Raw genomic sequence first — 21,573 nt, 5'->3', positions numbered from 1 at the left:
CCATCTTATCCAGCAGATACTTAACTTGGACAGTGTTAATTAATACAGTGCAATCCTCTGCCAAGTATTCTGAATGATGCACTGCAGTGCAGCTGGTAACTCTGCACCCAGGCAATGGCTTTGTCTTACCAGTAGCCAGTGTGTTCTGGATAATAGTCAATAATAATAATAAGGCAGTTTGGGGTTTTGTTTTACAATTTTCCAGATTATTGAGAAATTCGGCTGGGCCTCGTTAGTGTAGGGCTGGCTGACCGCAAGCGGAAAATGAACGCCCTCAAGGCAGTTCGCAGGCGCTGTGCTAGCGGCAATGTTGGCTGGATCAGATGGCCTCCAAACCAGAAGATAGATTTGGGGGAATCCATTCTCGGGAAGGGTGGGGGTACCCGATGCAGCAGAATGTTTTGTGGGGGCCCGGAAGAGCACTTCTGCTCCTCCCAGCGTCACACAAATAAACAAAATGTTACCTTCTTAGCTCGTCTTCAGCTGGACTGCCAGCTGAAACTGCGGAACAAGCATGGCACGTAACCCGCCCGCATCAGATGAGACGTTAAACCGAGGCCCCGTCTGCCCTCTCAAGTGGACGTAAAAGATCCTATTTCAAAGAAGAGCTGGGGCGTTATCTTCACTGTCCTGCCCAATATTTATTCCTCAATCAACATAACAAAAAAACAGATTATCTGATCATTATCACATTGCTGTCTGTGGGAGCTTGCTGTGTGCAAATTGGCTGCCACGTTTCCTACATTACAATCGTGACTGCACTTCAAAAGTACTTAGTTGGCTGTAAAGCGCTTTGAGGTGTCCAGTGGTCGTGAAAGGCGCTATATAAATCCGAGTCTGTCTTTCTTTACTGTCCTTAAAATTACAACTGGGGTCCTATGTACATCTTAGGACCTCGTTATACATATCAAATGTTTAATACCACCCGAGTCAAGTGTGAGCCCTGGGGAAGATATGTGTTTCCTCTGGGCTGGAGGCCTCAAAACCCTCCACTGTTTTTCAACTAAGTAAATTCACAAATTGATTTTGTGCTCCATTCACTTTCTCTGTTTCCATGTTCTGCTTGATTTGCCTCAGACGTGTCTGTTTAATGTTGGATATAGATTTCTCTTTGACTGGCGTTCTATTGCACCACTAATAGCATGCAAGGTGGAAATTTGTTAAGGAGCAAAAAAACAATATAGAAAATGGGAAGCAAATCTTTATCCTTTTGAATAGTTCCTATACTGTTTCTCAGCTCTCAACGGGGAATTAATTTCTCTAGACTGGGTGTACTAAAATTTACAAAGAATGTGTTTAGGATTTTTTTTTTTAACCCTGGCGAATAGAAGAACTTCTAGTTTATTTTTTGGTATTTCCAAGTTCTTAGTGTAAATAAACACTTATATTTGGATTTTCTTTTCCTCCCACCTCATTATTCAGTTCAAGTTGTGATTTACACTTTATGGAGCTCAGGAATCAGATTCAGTCATTTCTCACTGAAAAGGAGAATTTTAAGGGAAATCTTATTAAAAAATATATGCACAGCGAAATCGGTAATGTGATCGGAACAAAGTGCTGATCTGTAGTGACGTTTTATTGCAACATTGCACTATGTACGACTGTTCATGCACGTATATCATGAACAGATTCATTGGATGTCACATTTTTTACAGAACAATGACAATCAAAGAATTTCTTTTTACATGCGGCAAAGTATTCATGTAGTTAATTAAACATCAGATCATTTGATCCTCTGCAGAAGTTGTGATGGGAGGCGAATTATTCCAAATAGTTAAAACTCCGTGGGGGTGAAATTCGATATGGCCTGAAAACAGATGAGGGTATCATCATGGGAGATATGCCTGTGCCATTCAGAAAGCACAGGCAATTTGGTGCTGCCTGCTAATCAACACGATAGGAGCGCACGGCCTAGCGATGAGCGTACTGCTGCCAGGCCGTGCACTCAGCAAGGGGAGGAAGTCTGCGTTGCTGGCTAGAGGATAGCTTTCAGTATAGGGAGGTTGCTCCTTTTCAAGGCAGTCTCCTGCTCTTAAAGCCGAACTGCTTTCTGCACATAAAAGAATGCCAAAAAAGTGTTTCAGCTCAACAGGCCAGGGAAAGAGCACTCAGGGCCTTGGACACAGCACTCCAGCTTTGTGCCGGGGGTCAATACTGCAAGAGAGGTCCTCTACCCACACGGGCCCAGGAGGCTCTCCAGAAAGAAAGATGTGCGACCAGATCGACAAGGCGATCACTGCCAGCAGTGTCGCCCCAGGACCTGGCTCCAGTGCCCAAAGTCGTCTCATGACCTCAGACCACTGGTCAAGGTCAGTGAACGCATCTTCAAATGCCATCTCCTACCAGCTGCACCACTAGCCTCACACACTGCTCAATGCACAACCACCCCCATTACTCACCTACCGCCGCACTCTACCAAGCACGAGGCACACCTCACATTCCTAGCTTCACCTCATCCCCTTGGAGAAGACGGTGCCGGCCATTCTTGGCAGGGACATGGCTGAGCCCTTGGCCAGCAGCAGGGCTGAAAGAATACAAGATGCCGCTATCCTCATACGTTATCCTCCTTCTCACAGCCCACTTCTCACTCATCCCACAAGCTCTTCTGATTTACAAGCTGCACATAGTGTAAGCATGCACCTCTTGCTTTACTCCCCCCACCACAACCTTACCCTTGTGCCTTCCTCATTTCAGACACTCAAGAAATCCAGTCTGCCCAGCCAGTGGTTGACCAAGAGGGAGAGGAGAATGAAGAAACATCGTCACTTGATTTGACACTCCCAACCACCAACTCCTCAAGGTCACTCTGCAAGGCTATGTGCAGTCTCCCCCACAAAGTCAGCAGCCTTCCACCAGCCATGTTGCAACTACTGGAATAGCACTGCGTAACATCACAAGGATAGGCAAAGGCACACACAAGACAGTCACTAAAGGAATGCACAAGGTTAATTAGTTCATTGTTTTGATGTAATATTGGATGCATATATTAATAAAGTTGGATTGGAAAGTTTGCTTTTTAGTGCCTTTTATTTCAGCAGTGATGGAAAAGTGCGGGACAAATGTTGAAAGGAAAATTGGAGTTGTGGTCCCTGGGACCGCAGGCGGATGATTTGATCACGGATATCCTGGGCAGAAAGGGACTGTCTGGATTGCCTCCTTCCTGCTGCTTTTTCCTCTTCGGTTTCCTCCTCCCTCTGTGAGAAACGGGTCTCCTTTGATGCCTCTGCTGCATCTCTATGTGATGCTGCAGCCAAGGGGGACTGCAACTAGAGCCCCCAGGACTGGAGCAAGTGATCTTCTGAGAGGCCTTCCTTTTAAGAGCCAAAGAGTTGCCAACGTCCAGCAGCACTTCCTGCACACTTTAACAACTTTTTAAAACTGTATTGCACCAGGCCACTACTCCAATAAAATGTAAAACAGTAAGTCCAAAAGCAAAAATCGAAACTTACCCGACAGTTGTGTGCGATGCCTTTAAGAAGCGCGAGCAGCCACTCGATTGTACTGCTGCACACACGTTCTTCCGTGCGGGGTTTGGAAAGGATGGTATCAAGAGCAGCGACGTTGAAAATCATAGATCGTGCGTCAATTCAAGCGTTGCATGCCGCTTGGCGTCACAATCTGCATCGTATAAATGTGGGCCGCAAGCGTTGCCGACCGGCCCAAAATGGCGGCTGCCACGTTCTGTGCTGGGAGCGGGCTGCCGCAAGGCAGCCGCCATTTTTTCAGCAAAACCCGCTGGCGCTATACCTCCCAATTTTGCAGCCCATAACTTTGAAACCCTGATAAATGATGAGGATATTTCTCTGGAATGTGGAGTACATCTTTGAAACTATGACTGAATACTATTAAGATAAAATGAGCTTGGATTACATCAGGGAACACTCTGCCTTCCAGCTAGTTGTAATGTAACAGTAAAGGCAGAAAAAAAACATAATTGTACCAAGAAAGGAGTCACTTAGGATTGCTATAAAGTTAACCCAAAGTTTTATTTCAATAAGATGTAAGGAGTTGCTCTAATTTTCTGACAATTCATATTGATGCAGAGCAGGACAGAAGTATGATTATTGCAATTTCCTATGTCAAATGGAATTCAGCGAACCCAAGGCAAAAATAGGATGTTCTCTGAACGTGTTGTGATAGAACTGAGCCCTGAGCCCGTATCTTCTGCAAGGCACGTTAGCCTAGATTTTGCAATTGGGTGCATTGGCCACTCGAAGTGGGGCAAAGTGTGATTCATGCCCACCTTGTGTAACAAAAAATAACCCCACTAATGCGGGTATGTTCCAGGTGTTAAGAAATGCCAGATTGAAATCTCACTCAATAGGGGTGAAAAAAAGCATGTTGCTGCAGGATTTGAAGGACTGCAGCATCTTAAAGAAGCCAAGTCAACTCAATCATTGTTTTTTGCTGCAAAGAAATTACTGATGGTGACAATGTCTGCTGCAGGACAGAGATCCCCATTCACCCCCACCTTGCCGATGCTGCTGTGGAAATGCTGCTGCAAGAGGTTAGGTAGATCTTTTTGGAACAGGAAGACATAGGGTTCCAAAGAGATCTGCACAGACCAAGTCGCCAGGGCCATGCGTGCCAACTCCAATAACCTACCAGTGTCACCTACTGCCAGAAAAAGGTTCATGACCTTACCAGATCAGCCAAGGTATGGAAACCAGCCGCCCTTCCAACAGTTTTGATGACCGATCGGACAAGCATCACCCAAGGCCTCCCTAATGTCATTGATCTCATTAGCCCTGCTGTCATAGAACCATTTATGGACATTTATGGCACTCGGCCCATTGTGTCAGAGCTATCCAGCCTAATCCCACTTTCCAGGTCTTGGTCCGTATCCTTGCAGGCTACGGCACTCCAAGTACTTTTTAAATGTGATGAGGGTTTCTGTCTCTGTCCTGCAAATCAGTGACTATGCACAGCCGGTGCCTAGTACTATTGCATGGCAAGAGTGTACACTGCTAATGCCCATCTCTCAGGATAGCAGTACATGTGCCCTTTTGCCAGCCCCCACGTTGCCTGCACGTGGTAAAAAGGAGACAGGATCAGGCTGCCCATGAGCAGCACAAGACATGCAGCCTGCAGCAGGACCAACTCAGGACTCAGCTGCTGAGAGTTGGGAACTGTCAATCCCATTGAATGCAGCGACTGGCATCCCACACAATCCTGCCAGTTAGGCAGCACCCAATAAAAGTAATGGATTAAATTTGAGTTCAGACATCACACACTGGTACCAAGGGGAAAGCATTATAGGAAGAAATTGGCACATACACAAAGTGTAAGTGATCAGTAAATTTATGCTGGCATTAACGTTGTGCGTGGATACATCGTTTTCAGGAAAATCTAGCTGTTTTCACGAGGTTGCCTGAATAGGAGCTTTGTATTTTACAGAATATGTAGATTTTTTATTGTAGAAGCTGCAGTTGCTGGAATATTTGTGAAGGATGGGGAAAAGGCCTTCTGTACAAGAGATGCACTAATGTCTCTTGTAGCCAGCAACAGGTGGTCCTCTGCTGATAGCAGGAGCTTTCCTCCTCCAGGGTCTCCACAAAGAAGCCTTTTCATAAGGCAATGTTGCGTAGTGGGCATCAAACAACCACATTCCTGGAGCAAAACTGCATTGCAGTACACCCTCAGATTGATCAAGGCACCCGCACAATGTCTTCAACATGCTGATCGTGTGTTCAATCATCACCGCAGTGGTGCATAGACCTTATACTCAGCTTAAATCTTGGGAGCCCGCATGATGCACGGCTGCAGAGGATAGCCATCCCATGACTTCCCTTTCAATGTCAGAGTGGTGGCAACTAATATTTTTGTATCTGCCAGGTAAACAAGCATTGACTTACATGACACAGTGCTGTTGGTTGCAATCGAGGTACACGCTGAGAGAGTGCAATCCTTTTCTGTTGAAATAGGCGACGACATTGAACAACAACACATTTGGCCTCCTTTGACTGATCTTACCTTCAGGAATCCTGCCATTCTGAAACTGCAGTGCCTGGTCATGCTGCTGTCAGTTGTCCCAAGCCTCCAGAAATAGAGGCAAATGGGGCAGTTGCTAAAGTGGCCAGAATTCTGTCAGAACAGAAATGCTGCCCATTTGCTGCTCCAAGTAAGCTGATTTACTTGAGCGCTACAGGTGGCTGTTGTGTGTAGGAGAAATATTCAGATTTCTGTTTGCATTGAATTACAGCATATTCAGAAACCAGGACAAGGTTAAGGACAAGTAGTACTTCATAAATGACAATTGTTTGTCTTTGGTGCCAGCCAAGTCCTTAGCTGCGCGATGAGTAGATAGTAAAAGACACGAGGTAGTGAAGAGCAAGTATCTAGCAATTTAAATCATATATGCAACCTCAAAATACATGAAGGAGGCGTTTCATGTGATTAGATTGAGCCTTCTACTGAGATTTCACAGGGCTGAAAATGTTAAAACCATCTCAAAAGTTTTGCTTGAATTAACGCCAGGCAGCAAAAGGGAGATATATATGATTATGATAAAAGTTACAATCAACAGTGATCAGGCCTCTTACCTTTTTTATTATTAGAGCAAAGGTTATAATAGATTCACAGAAACAGGTCAAATAAGAGACTAAAAATCGAGGGGCACTGCTCCACACGATGAGCAGTGGAACTGAACTCCCGATGACCTGCAGCTGCAGACACTGACCTGGTTCTAACTGGGGACATGCAGGTGTGACTTTTATCTTTATAAAGACACCTTCTGTACAGCTCCTGCCATGGCTTAAATGGTAAGTGTGGAATTTTCTAAATCAAATACAAGATGAGCTAATTTATCTTTTGGACAGAAACGAGTTAATGCACTTCAAAAAAGTAATTCATTGTGCAAAGCACTTCAAGACATTTTGATGAATGCATCATATAAAAACAGATATTTATATTATCACGATTACAACTGAACCAGAACGAGTAGGAAAGGCCCAAGTTTGATCCCTGATGTGCGCGTAGTGAACCAATCTCAGTTCCAGATGGATGTGGGAGCTTTACAATGAGCTTCGGTGCCCCTGGGCAAGAGGAGAGGTAGTTGGTGAAGGGCAGGGGGGGCGAGAGAGAGAGAGAGAAAAAAAGAGAACAGGTGCTTCTGATCATTTTCCATTCCAGAAGCTAGCAAGAAAATCAAATAGACACACACCAAATTCCCACCACCCATGAAGGCATGTTACATTTTTATTTTTTTTAAATAAAAGGTACATTTTTTCCTGGAAGATTAGTTTAGGAATTGATTTAACAACATAATGCCAATAATAAATGTTTGTTTTTGAAAACCTCGGCCTTGATAATTCTAGCCTATTTTCTTCCCCCAACTAAAATTGAATGAATTCTGTAAAATCACCTGAATTGCAACACAAGAGGCCATTCAGCCCATCATGCCTGTGCCAGTTCCTCGACAAGTGATGCACTCTGATTGCACATCCCATTACTGTACCCTTTAATATTTTTGTTCCAAGTGCCTCACTTTTAAATTTGACTTAACTTTAATTGGGATTGCATTCCAGTATAATAATCCTTTACATGAAAATAAATTCTAACCTCCCTTTTTATATTTCTAATACTATTCCCAAATTGAGGCCCCCATCGTTAACATTCACCAATTGAAAATATTCCTCCACTACTTACCCCCTTGAATCCGTCAATAAATTTGAACACTTCTGTTTTGTCCCTCTTAGCTTCCTCTGCCTTACCTTTTTTCCCCTCAAGTATCTCATCCCTGGGATTATCCAAGTGAAACTACATTGCACTTTTTCCATGGCTCCAATCGGTATCCAAAATGGCACATTCTAACTGCAGCCTAACTAATGTCTGGACAGATTGTTCACTATGCCCTTGTATTTGTATCTTGCTTTTAAAAAGATTTGTTAACCTGCAGTCATGTTCCTCCACGCAATTGAGCATTGTACCATTGAAGGTATATTTCCATTTTCTGTTCTTTCTCCCCCAACATGTATGACTCCATATTTACGCCGCATTTACTTAATTTGCCATATACTTCCCTAATCGGTTTCCTACATTACAACAGACTATACTTCAAAAGAATATAATTGGCTGTAGAGCGCTTTGGGATATCCAGAGGTTATGAAAGGCGCTATATTATCGTTAGTCTATCTTTATGCCCTCGTGCGGCCTCCTACATCCTTCTTTCTTCGCTTTTCATGCTATTGCGGAAATACTAGCAAATTTTGATCTGCCCATGACCAAATCTTTTATGGACATAGAGAAGGGAAAGTCCGAACACATATCTCCGAGGCATTCTGCCAATCTGAGAACGATTTATTTGCTCATACTCACTGCTTTCTATCTTTCAGCCATCTCTTTATCCATGCTGTAACTTTACCCTTATTATCATGGATCTTAAACTTTGTAACAAGGCTCTAATGTGGCACTTTATTCAATATTTCATGAATTTAAAATGAACAATGCCTACTGCATTCTCTTTGCCTATATGCTTGGCAATTTCCTTGAAGAATTTGATTTAATTAATCAGACATGATGCTCCATTTACAAATCTATGTTGACCGTTTTGGATTAGTCCTTACCTGTTGTTAGGGTCGCTGCTGGTTTTCCTACTACTGATGTGAGGCTAATTGGTCTACTGTTATGGCCCAACCCTGTCTCCCTTTCCGAATGGCTCCTTTGGCACAACATCTGTTTCCAAAGAGTTTTGTAAAAAATGGTTAGTCCAAATGCTATTTCATTGCTAACCTCTCTCACAAGTCACTGGAGATGCATCTCCACACCACATGAATATGTAATACATATAAAAATTACTTGCATTTTTTTCGTTACAGATCTTATAAATAAGAATACATAAGAAATAGGAGCAGGAGTAGGCCATACGGCCCCTCGAGCCTGCTCCACCATTCAATCAGATCATGGCTGATCTGATCATAGACTCAGCTCCACTTCCCCGCCCGTTCCCCATAACCCCTTATCGTTTAAGAAACTGTCTATTTCTGTCTTAAATGTATTCAATGTCCCAGCTTCCACAGCTCTCTGAGGCAGCAAATTCCACAGATCTACAATCCTCAGAGAAGAAATTTCTCCTCACCTCGGTTTTAAATGGGTGGCCCCTTATTGTAAGATCATGCCCTCTAGTTCTAGTCTCCCCCATCAATGGAAACATCCTCTCTGCATACACCTTGTCAACCCCCCTCATAATCTTATACATTTCGATAAGATCACCCCTCATTCTTCTGAATTCCAATGAGTAGAGGCCCAACCTCTCCTTATAAGTCAATCCCCCCCCCCATCCCCGGAATCAACCTAGTGAACCTTCTCTGAACTGCCGCCAAAGCAAATATATCCTTTCGTAAATATGGAGACCAAAACTGCACGCAGTATTCCAGGTGTGGCTTCACCAATACCCTGTATAGCTGTAGCAAGACTTCCCTGCTTTTATACTCCATCCCCTTTGCAATAAAGGCCAAGATACCATTGGCCTTCCTGATCACTTCCTGTACCTGCATACTATCCTTTTGTGTTTCATGCACAAGTACCCCCAGGTACTACTGTACTGCAGCACTTTGCAATCTTTCTCCATTTAAATAATAACTTGCTCTTTGATTTTTTTCTGCCAAAGTGTATGACCTCACACATCCAACATTATACTCCATCTGCCAAATTTTTGCCCACTCACTTAGCCTGTATATGTCCCTTTGCAGATTTTGTGTGTCCTCCTCACACATTGCTTTTCCTCCCATCTTTGTATCGTCAGCAAACTTAGCTACGTTACGCTCAGTCCCTTCTTCTAAGTCGTTAATATAGATTGTAAATAGATCTATTGTCATTTCTTTGCTTACTTAAAATTTCACAATTCTGTGAATAGATACACCTAAGAAATAAGAAGTTTAGCACAAAATAAATACGTTTGTAGTGGTTTAATATACAAAACTAACATCCAGGGAAAACTTTGTACCATTCTGAAAGCTTCTGTGTGAGCAGAAGATAGCAGCATGAGGTTTAAATGTTAAAGAACGCAACGTGGTGTGTTTGACTGCCTCAATAATCCAACAGAAGGAATCAGATAGGTTTAATGCAAAAGCAATAATTGTAAATGTTTTGCAGAAAACGTGTAATATACAGTTGCAGGAGAAAGAAAACCATTCATCCAATTAAGAGGCATTCAAAAGAAATGGGATGCTGAATTATGAAATTTGTTTGTCAGAAAGCAGCATTTTCATGAATGCTAATTTTCTTTTTTAATGCTTTGAATTTTCTCTTACTGCCAATTCTCCTCGGCATCACTTCTTACACGTAGCTTGTATTTTTTTTTGTTGGAATACTTAAATTAGATTATTAGTTTCCTTCTTTCACAACAGCAGATTGCTTCGATAGCACTTTGGTTTGGATCTCTGCAGTTCACAGCCACACGGTCCGAATTGAAGTTTTGTCAATGGGAAACAGAAAATATGCATCATCATCTCCAATCAAAATAAATTCAAATCAAAAATCAATAGCCAGTACAACAAAACAAAGGCTTAACATGAGAATAGTCACACATTAAGTCACGAACAACACGAGCAACCGTTCTGCAAGCGACTGGAATACTAGTTCATGAAAATGGAATCGTTGCATGCTAGTCAGCCAGCATTAACTTCCAAATATAATGCAGCTCTTGATCTGGAACCATTGTAATCTAGCTCATGTCACTAAAAAAGATTTCAAGATTTGAAAGTTGAAATTGTAGGTACAAAACTAGAGGATTACGATTATTTGGCACTGGGATCCAATGCTGAAATTATGTGACATTAACTTAATTCTGTGTTCATTAATTAAGTACTTTTATAATAAATCTCAAGAGTACGAGCACGGGCACAGTTGTCATTGCCAATTGCACTTTGTTTAATTTGTCCTTGGTTTACAAGAGCTGTACTCATCAGCAGCCAGAATCACTTCAGGGAAACAAAGAACAACTTTTGACTGCTGACAAATTGGTCGTAAACAGTACATTTTTCTTAAATTACCACTGGCAGATACATGCCCTATATTGGTACTGCGAAAAGCTGCTATAAACCAGGAAACAATACGGGAATTCAATCTTCAATTTAGGACTTATACCGGACCTATACAAGCAATGTCTGTATCACAGTAAAGGTCTATACATCCCTGCACTGGTACAAGTATGGTATCTGCACGGATCCAAAAGCAATGACTTCAAATGTTCCAGCCAGTTACTGTATACAGTTAATCAAAGATGACAAAATGAATATAAAACTTTTCTCCATCCTATTCACCGATTTGAAGGTTTTGCAATATTCGATTGTACTGTATTTGAGCTGGTGCCATTTGTCAGAGCTGTTAAGGGTGTGGGATTCTCAGTCTCTTGAATTTTGAAGTACACTACGTAAAATATCGGGACAATAATACCCACTAATAGCATGATTACCACAGCATTCCACCATCGAATACCCCAGTCTGCTCCATGATGGGCATCCTTTGGAGGCAACGCATCTGAATTAAATCCATTGGGTGTCTGACAATAAACTACTTCTTCCAAGCGATCTTTACATTGATCTGTCGACTGGATGATTTTCTCAATGTCCTTGTCAATTTCCTCAAAATATTCACTCAACTTATTCTCGTCTGTTCCTTGGTCCTCTGCAGGGCTAGCCTCTGCATACGTAGCTGTTCTGCTCTTTGCAGAAAAAGCCTGGCGCCGCTTTGCCTCTTCATGTGCTTCTGTCAACAAACTGTGCTTTTTCACAGGAATTTTTATTGTTTTTAAGGCAAAGAAGTCTTGTTCTCTGATGAGGTTGTTCACTCGTTTGAGGTCTGCAACCTAATGCAAGCAAACAAAACTTTATTTTAATCCATTGAAGTAATCTTGGAAACCTTGTTACAATTTCTCAATGCAACATTAGTATTTCATTGAAGGTTCTTAGGACAGTTTTTTTTCTAATTTTGAAGTTTTGGTTAGAAATTAAAAATAAATGCTATTTACCGGATGAGTAAGTCTTTAAAACGAGAGAAGTTTATTTTTGTTTGGAACTTATGCTTAAATAAAGTGGAAGAAAAAAGTTAACTAGAATGAGAGCCAAACAGCACGGGCACGATCTCCCTCTGTGCTGTAGGATTCTATGTCGGAAATTTCCTAGAAAGTTTTGCCATAACCATGGCTGTGCCATGTTTTTCCCAAGAAATTTACACTTAACGGATTTATGCCGATTCTACGCTGAAACATCAACATACGTAAATTTCCTGAATTATTTGCGCCATTCCGGAGATTCTTCTGCCAAACTCTGGATGCTCATTTACATAGCCCCTCCTTCCATTAATGATTTAGACGAGGGGATTAAATGTAGTATCTCCAAATTTGCGGATGACACTAAGTTGGGTGGCAGTGTGAGCTGCGAGGAGGATGCTATGAGGCTGCAGAGCGACTTGGATAGGTTAGGTGAGTGGGCAAATGCATGGCAGATGAAGTATAATGTGGATAAATGTGAGGTTATCCGCTTTGGTGGTAAAAACAGAGACAGACTATTATCTGAATGGTGACAGATTAGGAAAAGGGGAGGTGCAACGAAACCTGGGTGTCATGGTACATCAGTCATTGAAGGTTGGCATGCAGGTACAGCAGGCGGTTAAGAAAGCAAATGGCATGTTGGCCTTCATAGCGAGGGGATTTGAGTACAGGGGCAGGGAGGTGTTGCTACAGTTGTACAGGGCCTTGGTGAGGCCACACCTGGAGTATTGTGTACAGTTTTGGTCTCCTAACTTGAGGAAGGACATTCTTGCTATTGAGGGAGTGCAGCGAAGATTCACCAGACTGATTCCCAGGATGGTGGGACTGACCTATCAAGAAAGACTGGATCAACTGGGCTTGTATTCACTGGAGTTCAGAAAAATGAGAGGGGACCTCATAGAAACGTTTAAAATTCTGACGGGTTTAGACAGGTTAGATGCAGGAAGAATGTTCCCAATGTTGGGGAAGTCCAGAACCAGGGGTCACAGTCTAAGGATAAGGGGTAAGCCATTTGGGACCGAGATGAGGAGAAACTTCTTCACCCAGAGAGTGGTGAACCTGTGGAATTCTCTACCACAGAAAGTAGTTGAGGCCAATTCACTAAATATATTCAAAAGGGAGTTAGATGAAGTCCTTGCTACTAGGGGGATCAAGGGGTATGGCGAGAAAGCAAGAAGGGGGTACTGAAGTTGCATGTTCAGCCATGAACTCATTGAATGGCGGTGCAGGCTAGAAGGGCTGAATGGCCTACTCCTGCACCTATTTTCTATGTTTCTATGTTTCCACGCGGCAACCAGCTCGCGAGTTTGCTGGATTTATGCGAATAACGTGCTGACATAGATCTACGCTTAAACATTTAGGTGCAGCACTGCCTGAAGTGACCCGCTATCGGTGTAACTCTGCCCCAGAGAGCTGTGGAGGCTGGGTCATTGAATACATTTAAGGTGGAGATAGACAGATTTTTGAACAATAAGGGAGTCAAGTATTATGGGGAGCGGGCAGGGAAGTGGAGTTCAGGCCAAGATCAGATCAATCATGATCTTATTAAATGGCGGAGCAGGCTCGAGGGGCCAAATAGCTTACTCCTGCTCCTATTTCTTATGTCCTTATGAGGTACCATAGGATTGCGATCACTGTGTCAATGTATCCTAGCATAAAAATCACTTGCTGATGGCAAAAGAGAAATGCCATTAAATTCAGATAAATGTACCTACTTATTTCTATATCAACAGGAACTAGCTTTTTCATGTGGTTGAATGCAGCATTTCCCTTCTGTCAGATGGATCTATTTGAGGTACTCTAAAAAGGACCAATTTCTCAATCAGACGCTGCCAGCACATCAACAAAATCAACTCTAGCGTAGCTGCAGATAGAAATCCATCTTGTCTATAACTTTAGGGAACATATGTACAGATCACCAAATATGATCTTAAGAGTGAAATCGTAACAAGATTTTTAGCACAAAAGTAATCCACCGACTGTACAACTAGAACACACACACCCCTCTTTCTGAACTGATTATAAGGCATTGATTGAATGTAATTATTCATTTTTCCAATTGCCATATCTGGTCTTGTGTCATGCCTATGAGGGAATTCCTGGGCATGGGGCCTAGGCTGTTGAAGGCACGTCTGCCAATGGTGGAGTGAAGGGAGGAGGACACAAGTGGCCAGAGTCAAAGGAAGGAAGAGTTCATGGGAGGTCCGGGGGGTGGAGGAGATTGGAGATAGGGAGGGACGAGCCCAGATTTAATACGAGGATGAGTATTTTCAATTTGAGGTACTGGGGGTCTCCGAGCCTGTGTCGGCCTGCGATGACAGGGTGATGAGTGAATGGGACTTGGCGCAGGATAGGATACAGGGCGCAGAGTTATGGATGAGCTGGTTCACGGAGGGTGGAGCATGGGAGGCTGGCCAGGGAAACATCAGAAACGTCCCAGGTGCACAGATGAGGGTTTCACCAAATATTCTGGTGGGAAAAAAAGTTTGAAACTCCACCTGTATTACATACCAAATATGTGGCAAAACTAAATCTTTCAGCAGTCTCCACGGTTGGCAGCCAGAGACGAACCTATATGTTAACGATGGAGTCTTTACCAAAAGGACTCCAATCTTGAAGGGTGTCTAGATCCTATCTGTAAACAAAATCCGCACCCGAGCTTAAAATTAAGAGTCTCTGGACCCAAGTCTCATTTTGGCAGAATCTACCGAGACACAAAACACACTATCTAGGCTTTCATTAAAACACGTCGGAGACACTACGTCATTTTAAAATCTCTGAGGCAAGGCAATATTGCAGAATCTAAAAGGCAGTTCCTTCAGAGGCTCATGTTGTATGTAGAAGCTGCAGTTTATCTCTTTCTCATCTATTTGGAAGTCTATAACAAAATAACATTTTCAGTAAACTACTATTTGCCTCTCTGCAATTACCATTTCAACTATTATCATCAGCCTCCAGCCAGCAAACTAGCTGCAAATGTCTGAAATACTGTATGCCACCTTGCAGGGATAAAAAAAATCCTGACACGGCTTCCTTATCGTCCCACCAGCACACCCTGTAACATTAGCAGAAGTGGTGAAGCTCACAGCACAACCCCACCCCCTCCCCCCTGAAGAGGCTGAAGTGTTTGTACAAGACAATCTGTCTCAGTGAGAAGGTGATACACTAAACATATTTAAAGTATTAATAGGAGGAAAGGAGTTGCATTTATATAGCGCCTTTCATGACCTCAGGACGTCCCAAAGCGCTTTACAACTAATTAAGTACTTTGTAGTCATTGTTGTATGAAGTAAATTAACACTTCTAGGCGAGAACCATTACAGAGAAGTCACCTGAATTTAAAATAAATTGAAAGGAATAGAAAAGAATTACCTTGGGCTGGGTTTTGCTCAAAATGGCAGCATAGGATTTCTGCCTGCCCCTATGAGACCCCCAGAATCCTGACCCATTTTCCTGGGTCAGGATTCATTGCTCATGCATTGTGATCTCTTGGGTGATTCCTGCTGCCAAGATGGAACCTGCTAGGTACACCAAGGAAACTCCAGCAGTGTAAGGAGAGCTTAAAGGGGCAAAAGGCACCGAAGATGGCAGGAATTGCAACCTACACAGGTAAGTGACTCAGGCCTGGGGTTAGATGGCAAAGGTCACTTGACCCATGAGTAAAGCACTTACTTTGTGAATCAAAAGGGGATTACATAGCTGCATTTAACCAGATTTCACAGTCTGAAGTGAGCTGGATTGGTTTCTGGCTGGGGTGGAGATCACCTCTTACAGAAGGTAGGTACTGCAGAGAATTCAGGGCCAGACTGATCTTCTGGACTAGTTTCGATTGCCTAGAGGGGTCGGAGAGGAATTTCCCAGATTTTTTTCCCCAGAATGGCCCGAGTTTAAAAAAAAACGTTTCCTTGCCTCTCCCAGGAGATCACGTGGTTTCGAGGGGGTGGAGTGTATATGTTGTGATACACAAGTGTGTGTGACAGGCTCGATGGACCAGGTGGTCTTTACCTGTCCGTCAATGTTCGTACTTGCACTTACCGAACAGCCATACTGCAAAGCAAAAGTATTGAGGTTGTCACCGTCAACAACCTCTCGAACAAGAAGCACTGTACTGTTGGACTTCTCCTCAGTAACACTGGGCCACGGACACTCTCGACCTCTGGGCCGCAGTTCAATGCTATCCTTGTCTTCGTCCGACGACTCATCCGATGTTGCTGCATCACTTCCAAATAGATAAATTTGACCATCTTGTGAAGCGTGAACGTCTACAGGTGCCTGGAAGGATCGTGTCTGCCCATCTCTCAGCCTCATCATACTATTGACACCTGCAACAGAGAATTAAATCTTGGGTTTATTCAAGCAAGCAAATGAAATCTTGTTGTCATCCGGGAGGTGCAGGGAAACTTAGTTGTGTGTAATGAGGTGAATACACTCAATTGCACTTTGACCACAGTACTGTATACATAATTATACTTAACACAGGCAGAAACAGTCTCTGGCAATACCTTTTAAACTAATAGAAACGGCAGGATCCATGAGTCAAGGGGTTATCAGGGGCTGACAATGCTTTTCAAATTTAACTTATTGCAGTGCAGGCAAAACAAATACAGACCTTTATGACTCTGGGGACATTCAAAGTTGCCTTTGTTCCTTTTCTAACCTTGTTATGCTGTATTTTTTGTACATTTACTCCTGTCATTGCATAATACAAAGCCGCCTATTCTGATTCAGTTGTACCAAGATGCAGCCAGGCTGATGGGCTCCCAGTGGAGTTGTTGTACAGGTATATAATGATATATGCAGGATTGTTATGAATCATCGTGCTATGCTAACTACAATTACATTTCTGCAGAAACTGAAATACACGGGAAAGGGTTAAAAGCCCATGGCAATTAAAACGGGTGTCCCTGCAAAACAAGGACGTGGGTTGCGGTTGTTCTGGCTCGAATGAGTTTACAATAAGGACATGGCTGACAGGAAAATTAATGTTTTAAAGTTCTGGCATGCAGATGTGTATATGGCACACTTGGAAAGGCTGAGGTGATATGGCAAACTGCTGAAGAATACTGGAGGGCACCGGGGAGAAGTGAAGAGGAGTGCAGAAAAATGGACGTCTGCACTCACTGGGCAATCAACAATAACAGACTGCTGAAAAGTAATAAGCAAAATGGACCTTGAGGATAGCTAAAATAGGGAAGGAACCTGTGCATAAATAGAAGGTGAAGAGTTATCCTTGAAGAAGAAATCTCAAAATAGGTGGACATTCTTCATCATTATGGGCAGTCGCTCGAATCGAGGATGACTTGCTTCCACGTCAAAACGTTCACAGGTGTTTCAATGAAGGACCTAAAATTCCAGGTCCGAACTAAATATTGTGCGTGGATTTTTTTTAACGTGTGGTGACCGTCGCACACCAGCCACCACACGGGCTTGACAGAGCTCGGTTTTGGTCCAGTAGCAAGGATTAACCAAGACGACTGGAGACCAGCTCTGCTGCACGGGAACCTAGTGCGCTCACGTATCGCAGTGTGGGCTGGCCTGTGCCGCTCCTGGGCCCTCGCCTCTCCTGGGCCCTGATCACGACCCTCTACAATCTCTCACCGCTCCTTCGCCCCGACCTCACCGCTCCTGCTGTACCTGCCCACGCTCCAATCACCGACCTGGACCTTGGTGATGTCCCTTCTCACTGCCGTTGCTCTCCTGCTGCTCGCTGGACTGGTATGCCTCCACGCTGCTCCTTCCGCTCCCCGGCCTGCTCCGAGGAATGTATTAGTAAATGCAAGAATGCCTGAACTTATTATGTAGTTTGAACTATCTAGATCATGAACGACTAAAGTATTTATTTAACTTGGATACTACTTAATGAGAATTCATCAAACCAAGCAAGTTCCCTGTTGGGTCCAAACTGACTGAAATCCAATCTAATCAGTGTGGCGCTCTCCGATTCAGTCATTGGACTACTCCAGATATCTCACTGATGCAGAATTAGTTAGAGAAATAATTTATTTCTTGGAGTCTAAACTTAGAGTTATTAGTCATGGAACTATAACAAAGTAAGATCACATCAGCACTAAGAGTAAAGGTTTATTCGTAAAAACGTATCTCTTGTTTTCACAACAATGTAGATTACACAAAAAAACGGCAGTTTCCGTGTCACAGAAAGAAATACAAGGTACTGATTTTGACAGAACATATTTGCCACCAACACCACGATCCCTGTGCATGTGCTAGACTCTAGCAGCTAGAGCATCTTCTCACACAGGCTCCAAGTAACATCCCAGCTGACACGCACACATTGTTAAACATGTTTGACTGGACATCTTGAATTTTCTAACCGTGAAATGACACGATCTGCGCCAAATACCAAAGTGTTCAACATGGTTACTATTTACTGACATTTTCCTTTCAGGTTTACTGGTTACGCTCCACCTACACATGCAGCAACATCATTTGCAAATACATGCATCAATACATAGCAGGGGGAAGCTGCTACACGAAATACCTGGGGGGGGGGGGGGGGCAGAGGGCGATCAGATTTAAAAATTAAGACTTTATTTTGTGCAAAGATAATGAGGTTAAAATACAAGATACAACACTTCATCATCGCTCAGAAATGTTTTATGTACAAGGAATTATTTTGAAGGGCTGTGACTAGTTATGTAGACAAATGTAGCAGCAATCTTACACAGAGGAAGATCCTGCAAACAGCAATGCGATGCATTACCAATCTGTTTTTGATGGTATTTCTTGAGGGAGGAACACAAGAACATAACTCAAGAAATAGGAGCAGGAGACGGCCATTTGGCCCCTTGAGCCTGCTCCGCCATTCAATAAGATCATGGCTAATCTGATCTTGGCCTCAACTCCCTGCAATTCTTGAATGTTGGTATCTTTTAAATAAATATTGCAATGGAATCTTCAACACCCACTCGAACCACTGGATCAGATGTTCTCGGATGGGATTATGCTACTGCAGAATTAGCTTTTAAATCGTGCAGTCCTTTATTTAAGCATCCAGCTATGAAGAGTGTGCTATTTAAAGACCATACTGGCTCAACTAGTTTCTTCTAAAATGCAAATATAGAAATCTACACAGCCCATAAGAAAACCCAGACTAGCAAATAACGTGCAGCTTTTTCTTGTTCTCACATCTCCCGGCAGTCTTCAAATGATGTTATTGTTCATTCATAGATGCTGAATGTTTACTTTCACAACAAAACATTGGGCCCAAGTTTCGGGCTGTGCCCTGGACGCCCGTTTTTCACGCCACAAAGTGTGCCTAAAAAAAAACTCACCTATTCTGCAGCTCGGTGCGGCGCAGCACGAGCTGTGGGGGGCGGAGCCAGGTCCCTGCGCTGAAAACAGTGCCGGGACCTCTGCATATGCGCGCTACAGTGGGCGCGCATGTGCAGTAGCTCCAGGTGCCCAAAACTGTGGGTGGGGCCCGAAGCACGCAGCCCCTAGCCCTGGCCGAATGGCCTCACTGGGGCTGCGTGGATAAGGCTCCTCCCACCCGACCGGACCCGACCCGACTTGACTCCCTCTGCCCGGACCGGACCCCCGCTCTCCCTACCCCGGCGACCCAACCTCCGCTCCCCCAACTCCCCCCGACCCGACCTTCGCTCTGCTCCCCCCCCCCCGACCCGATCTCCGCTCTTCTCCCCCGCTGCTCTCCCCCCCCACCCGCGACCCGACCTCCGTGACTCTCCCCCTCCCCCGACCTCTGCGACTCCCCCCCCGACTCTCTTACCCACCCCCCGACCTCCGCGACTCTTTTACCCGCGCGACCCGACCTCCGCTCTCTCCCTCCCACGACCCGACCTCCGGTTTCCTCCCACCCGATCTCCGCTCTCTCCCCCGCGACCTCCGCGCTCTCTCCCCCCCCCCACCCTGACCTCCGCTCTCTCTCCCCCCCCCACCCCGACCTCCGCTCTCTCCCCTCCCACCCGACCGGACCCGACCCGACTTGACTCCCTCTGCCCGGACCGGACCCCCGCTCTCCCTACCCCGGCGACCCAACCTCCGCTCCCCCAACTCCCCCCGACCCGACCTTCGCTCTGCTCCCCCCCCCCGACCCGATCTCCGCTCTTCTCCCCCGCTGCTCTCCCCCCCCACCCGCGACCCGACCTCCGTGACTCTCCCCCTCCCCCGACCTCTGCGACTCCCCCCCCCGACTCTCTTACCCACCCCCGACCTCCGCGACTCTTTTACCCGCGCGACCCGACCTCCGCTCTCTCCCTCCCACGACCCGACCTCCGGTTTCCTCCCACCCGATCTCCGCTCTCTCCCCCGCGACCTCCGCGCTCTCTCCCCCCCCCCCACCCTGACCTCCGCTCTCTCTCCCCCCCCCACCCCGACCTCCGCTCTCTCCCCTCCCACCCGACCGGACCCGACCCGACTTGACTCCCTCTGCCCGGACCGGACCCGACCCCCGCTCTCCCTACCCAGGCGACCCAACCTCCGCTCCCCCAACTCCCCCCGACCCTCGCTCTGCTCCCCCCCCGACCCGATCTCCGCTCTTCTCCCCCGCTGCTCTCCCCCCCCCACCCGCGACCCGACCTCCGTGACTCTTCCCCTCCCCCGACCTCCGCTCTCTCTCCCCCCCCCCACCCCGACCTCCGCTCTCTCTCTCCCCCCCCCCCACCCCGACCTCCGCTCTCTCTCTCCCCCCCCCACCCCGACCTCCGCTCTCTCACCCCCCACCCCGACCTCCGCTCTCTCTCTCCCCCCCCCCCCCACCCCGACCTCCGCTCTCTCCCCCCCCCACCCCGACCTCCGCTCTCTCTCTCCCCCCCTCCACCCCGACCTCCACTCTCTCTCTCTCTCTCTCCCCCCCCCCACCCCGACCTCCGCTCTCTCTCCCCCCCCACCCCCACCCCGACCTCCACTCTCTCTCTCTCTCTTCCCCCCCCCACCCCGACCTCCGCTCTCTCTCTCCCCCCCCCACCCCGACCTCCGCTCTCTCTCTCCCCCCCCACCCCCGACCTCCGCTCTCTCCCCCCCCACCCCGACCTCCGCTCTCTCTCTCCCCCCCTCCACCCCGACCTCCACTCTCTCTCTCTCTCTCTCTCTCTCCCCCCCACCCCGACCTCCGCTCTCTCTCTCCCCCCCCACCCCGACCTCCGCTCTCTCTCTCTCCCCCCCCCCACCCCGACCTCCGCTCTCTCTTCCCCCCCCCACCCCGACCTCCGCTCTCTCTTCCCCCCCCCCCCCCCGCCTCCGCTCTCTCTCTCTCTCCCCCCCCACCCCGACCTCCGCTCTCTCTCCCCCCCCCCCCCCACCCCGACCTCCGCTCTCTCTCTCCCCCCCCCCCCCACCCCGACCTCCGCTCTCTCTCTCCCCCCCCCCCCCACCCCGACCTCCGCTCTCTCTCTCCCCCCCCCCCCACCCCGACCTCCGCTCTCTCTCTCCCCCCCCCCCACCCCGACCTCCGCTCTCTCTCTCCCCCCCCCCCCCACCCCGACCTCCGCTCTCTCTCCCCCCCCCCCCCTACCCCGACCTCCGCTCTCTCTCTCTCCCCCCCCCCTACCCCGACCTCCGCTCTCTCTCCCCCCCCCCCCACCCCCGACCTCCGCTCTCTCTCCCCC

The 21,573-nt window shown here is 46.2% G+C and overlaps 1 protein-coding gene across 1 annotated transcript in view; it reads right to left on the bottom strand.

The window, feature by feature from the left end:
* Window positions 1-9,890: 9,890 nt before the first annotated feature.
* The window catches only part of lysmd4 (LysM, putative peptidoglycan-binding, domain containing 4), a 32,434-nt gene continuing 20,751 nt past the window's right edge, over window positions 9,891-21,573 (bottom strand). Inside the window, exons 2-3 of the mRNA XM_070859294.1 lie at window positions 16,025-16,311; window positions 9,891-11,806 (exon numbers count right to left, since the gene is read on the bottom strand). Of these exons, the coding sequence (XP_070715395.1) occupies window positions 11,258-11,806; window positions 16,025-16,300 (825 nt within the window). The 5' untranslated portion in view covers window positions 16,301-16,311 and the 3' untranslated portion in view covers window positions 9,891-11,257. The remainder of the gene's footprint in view (window positions 11,807-16,024; window positions 16,312-21,573) is intronic.

This window comes from Pristiophorus japonicus, chromosome 17 (assembly GCF_044704955.1).
Source record: "Pristiophorus japonicus isolate sPriJap1 chromosome 17, sPriJap1.hap1, whole genome shotgun sequence".
Lineage (NCBI taxonomy): Eukaryota > Metazoa > Chordata > Chondrichthyes > Pristiophoridae > Pristiophorus > Pristiophorus japonicus.
This window is presented reverse-complemented; position numbering and strand designations above follow the sequence as displayed.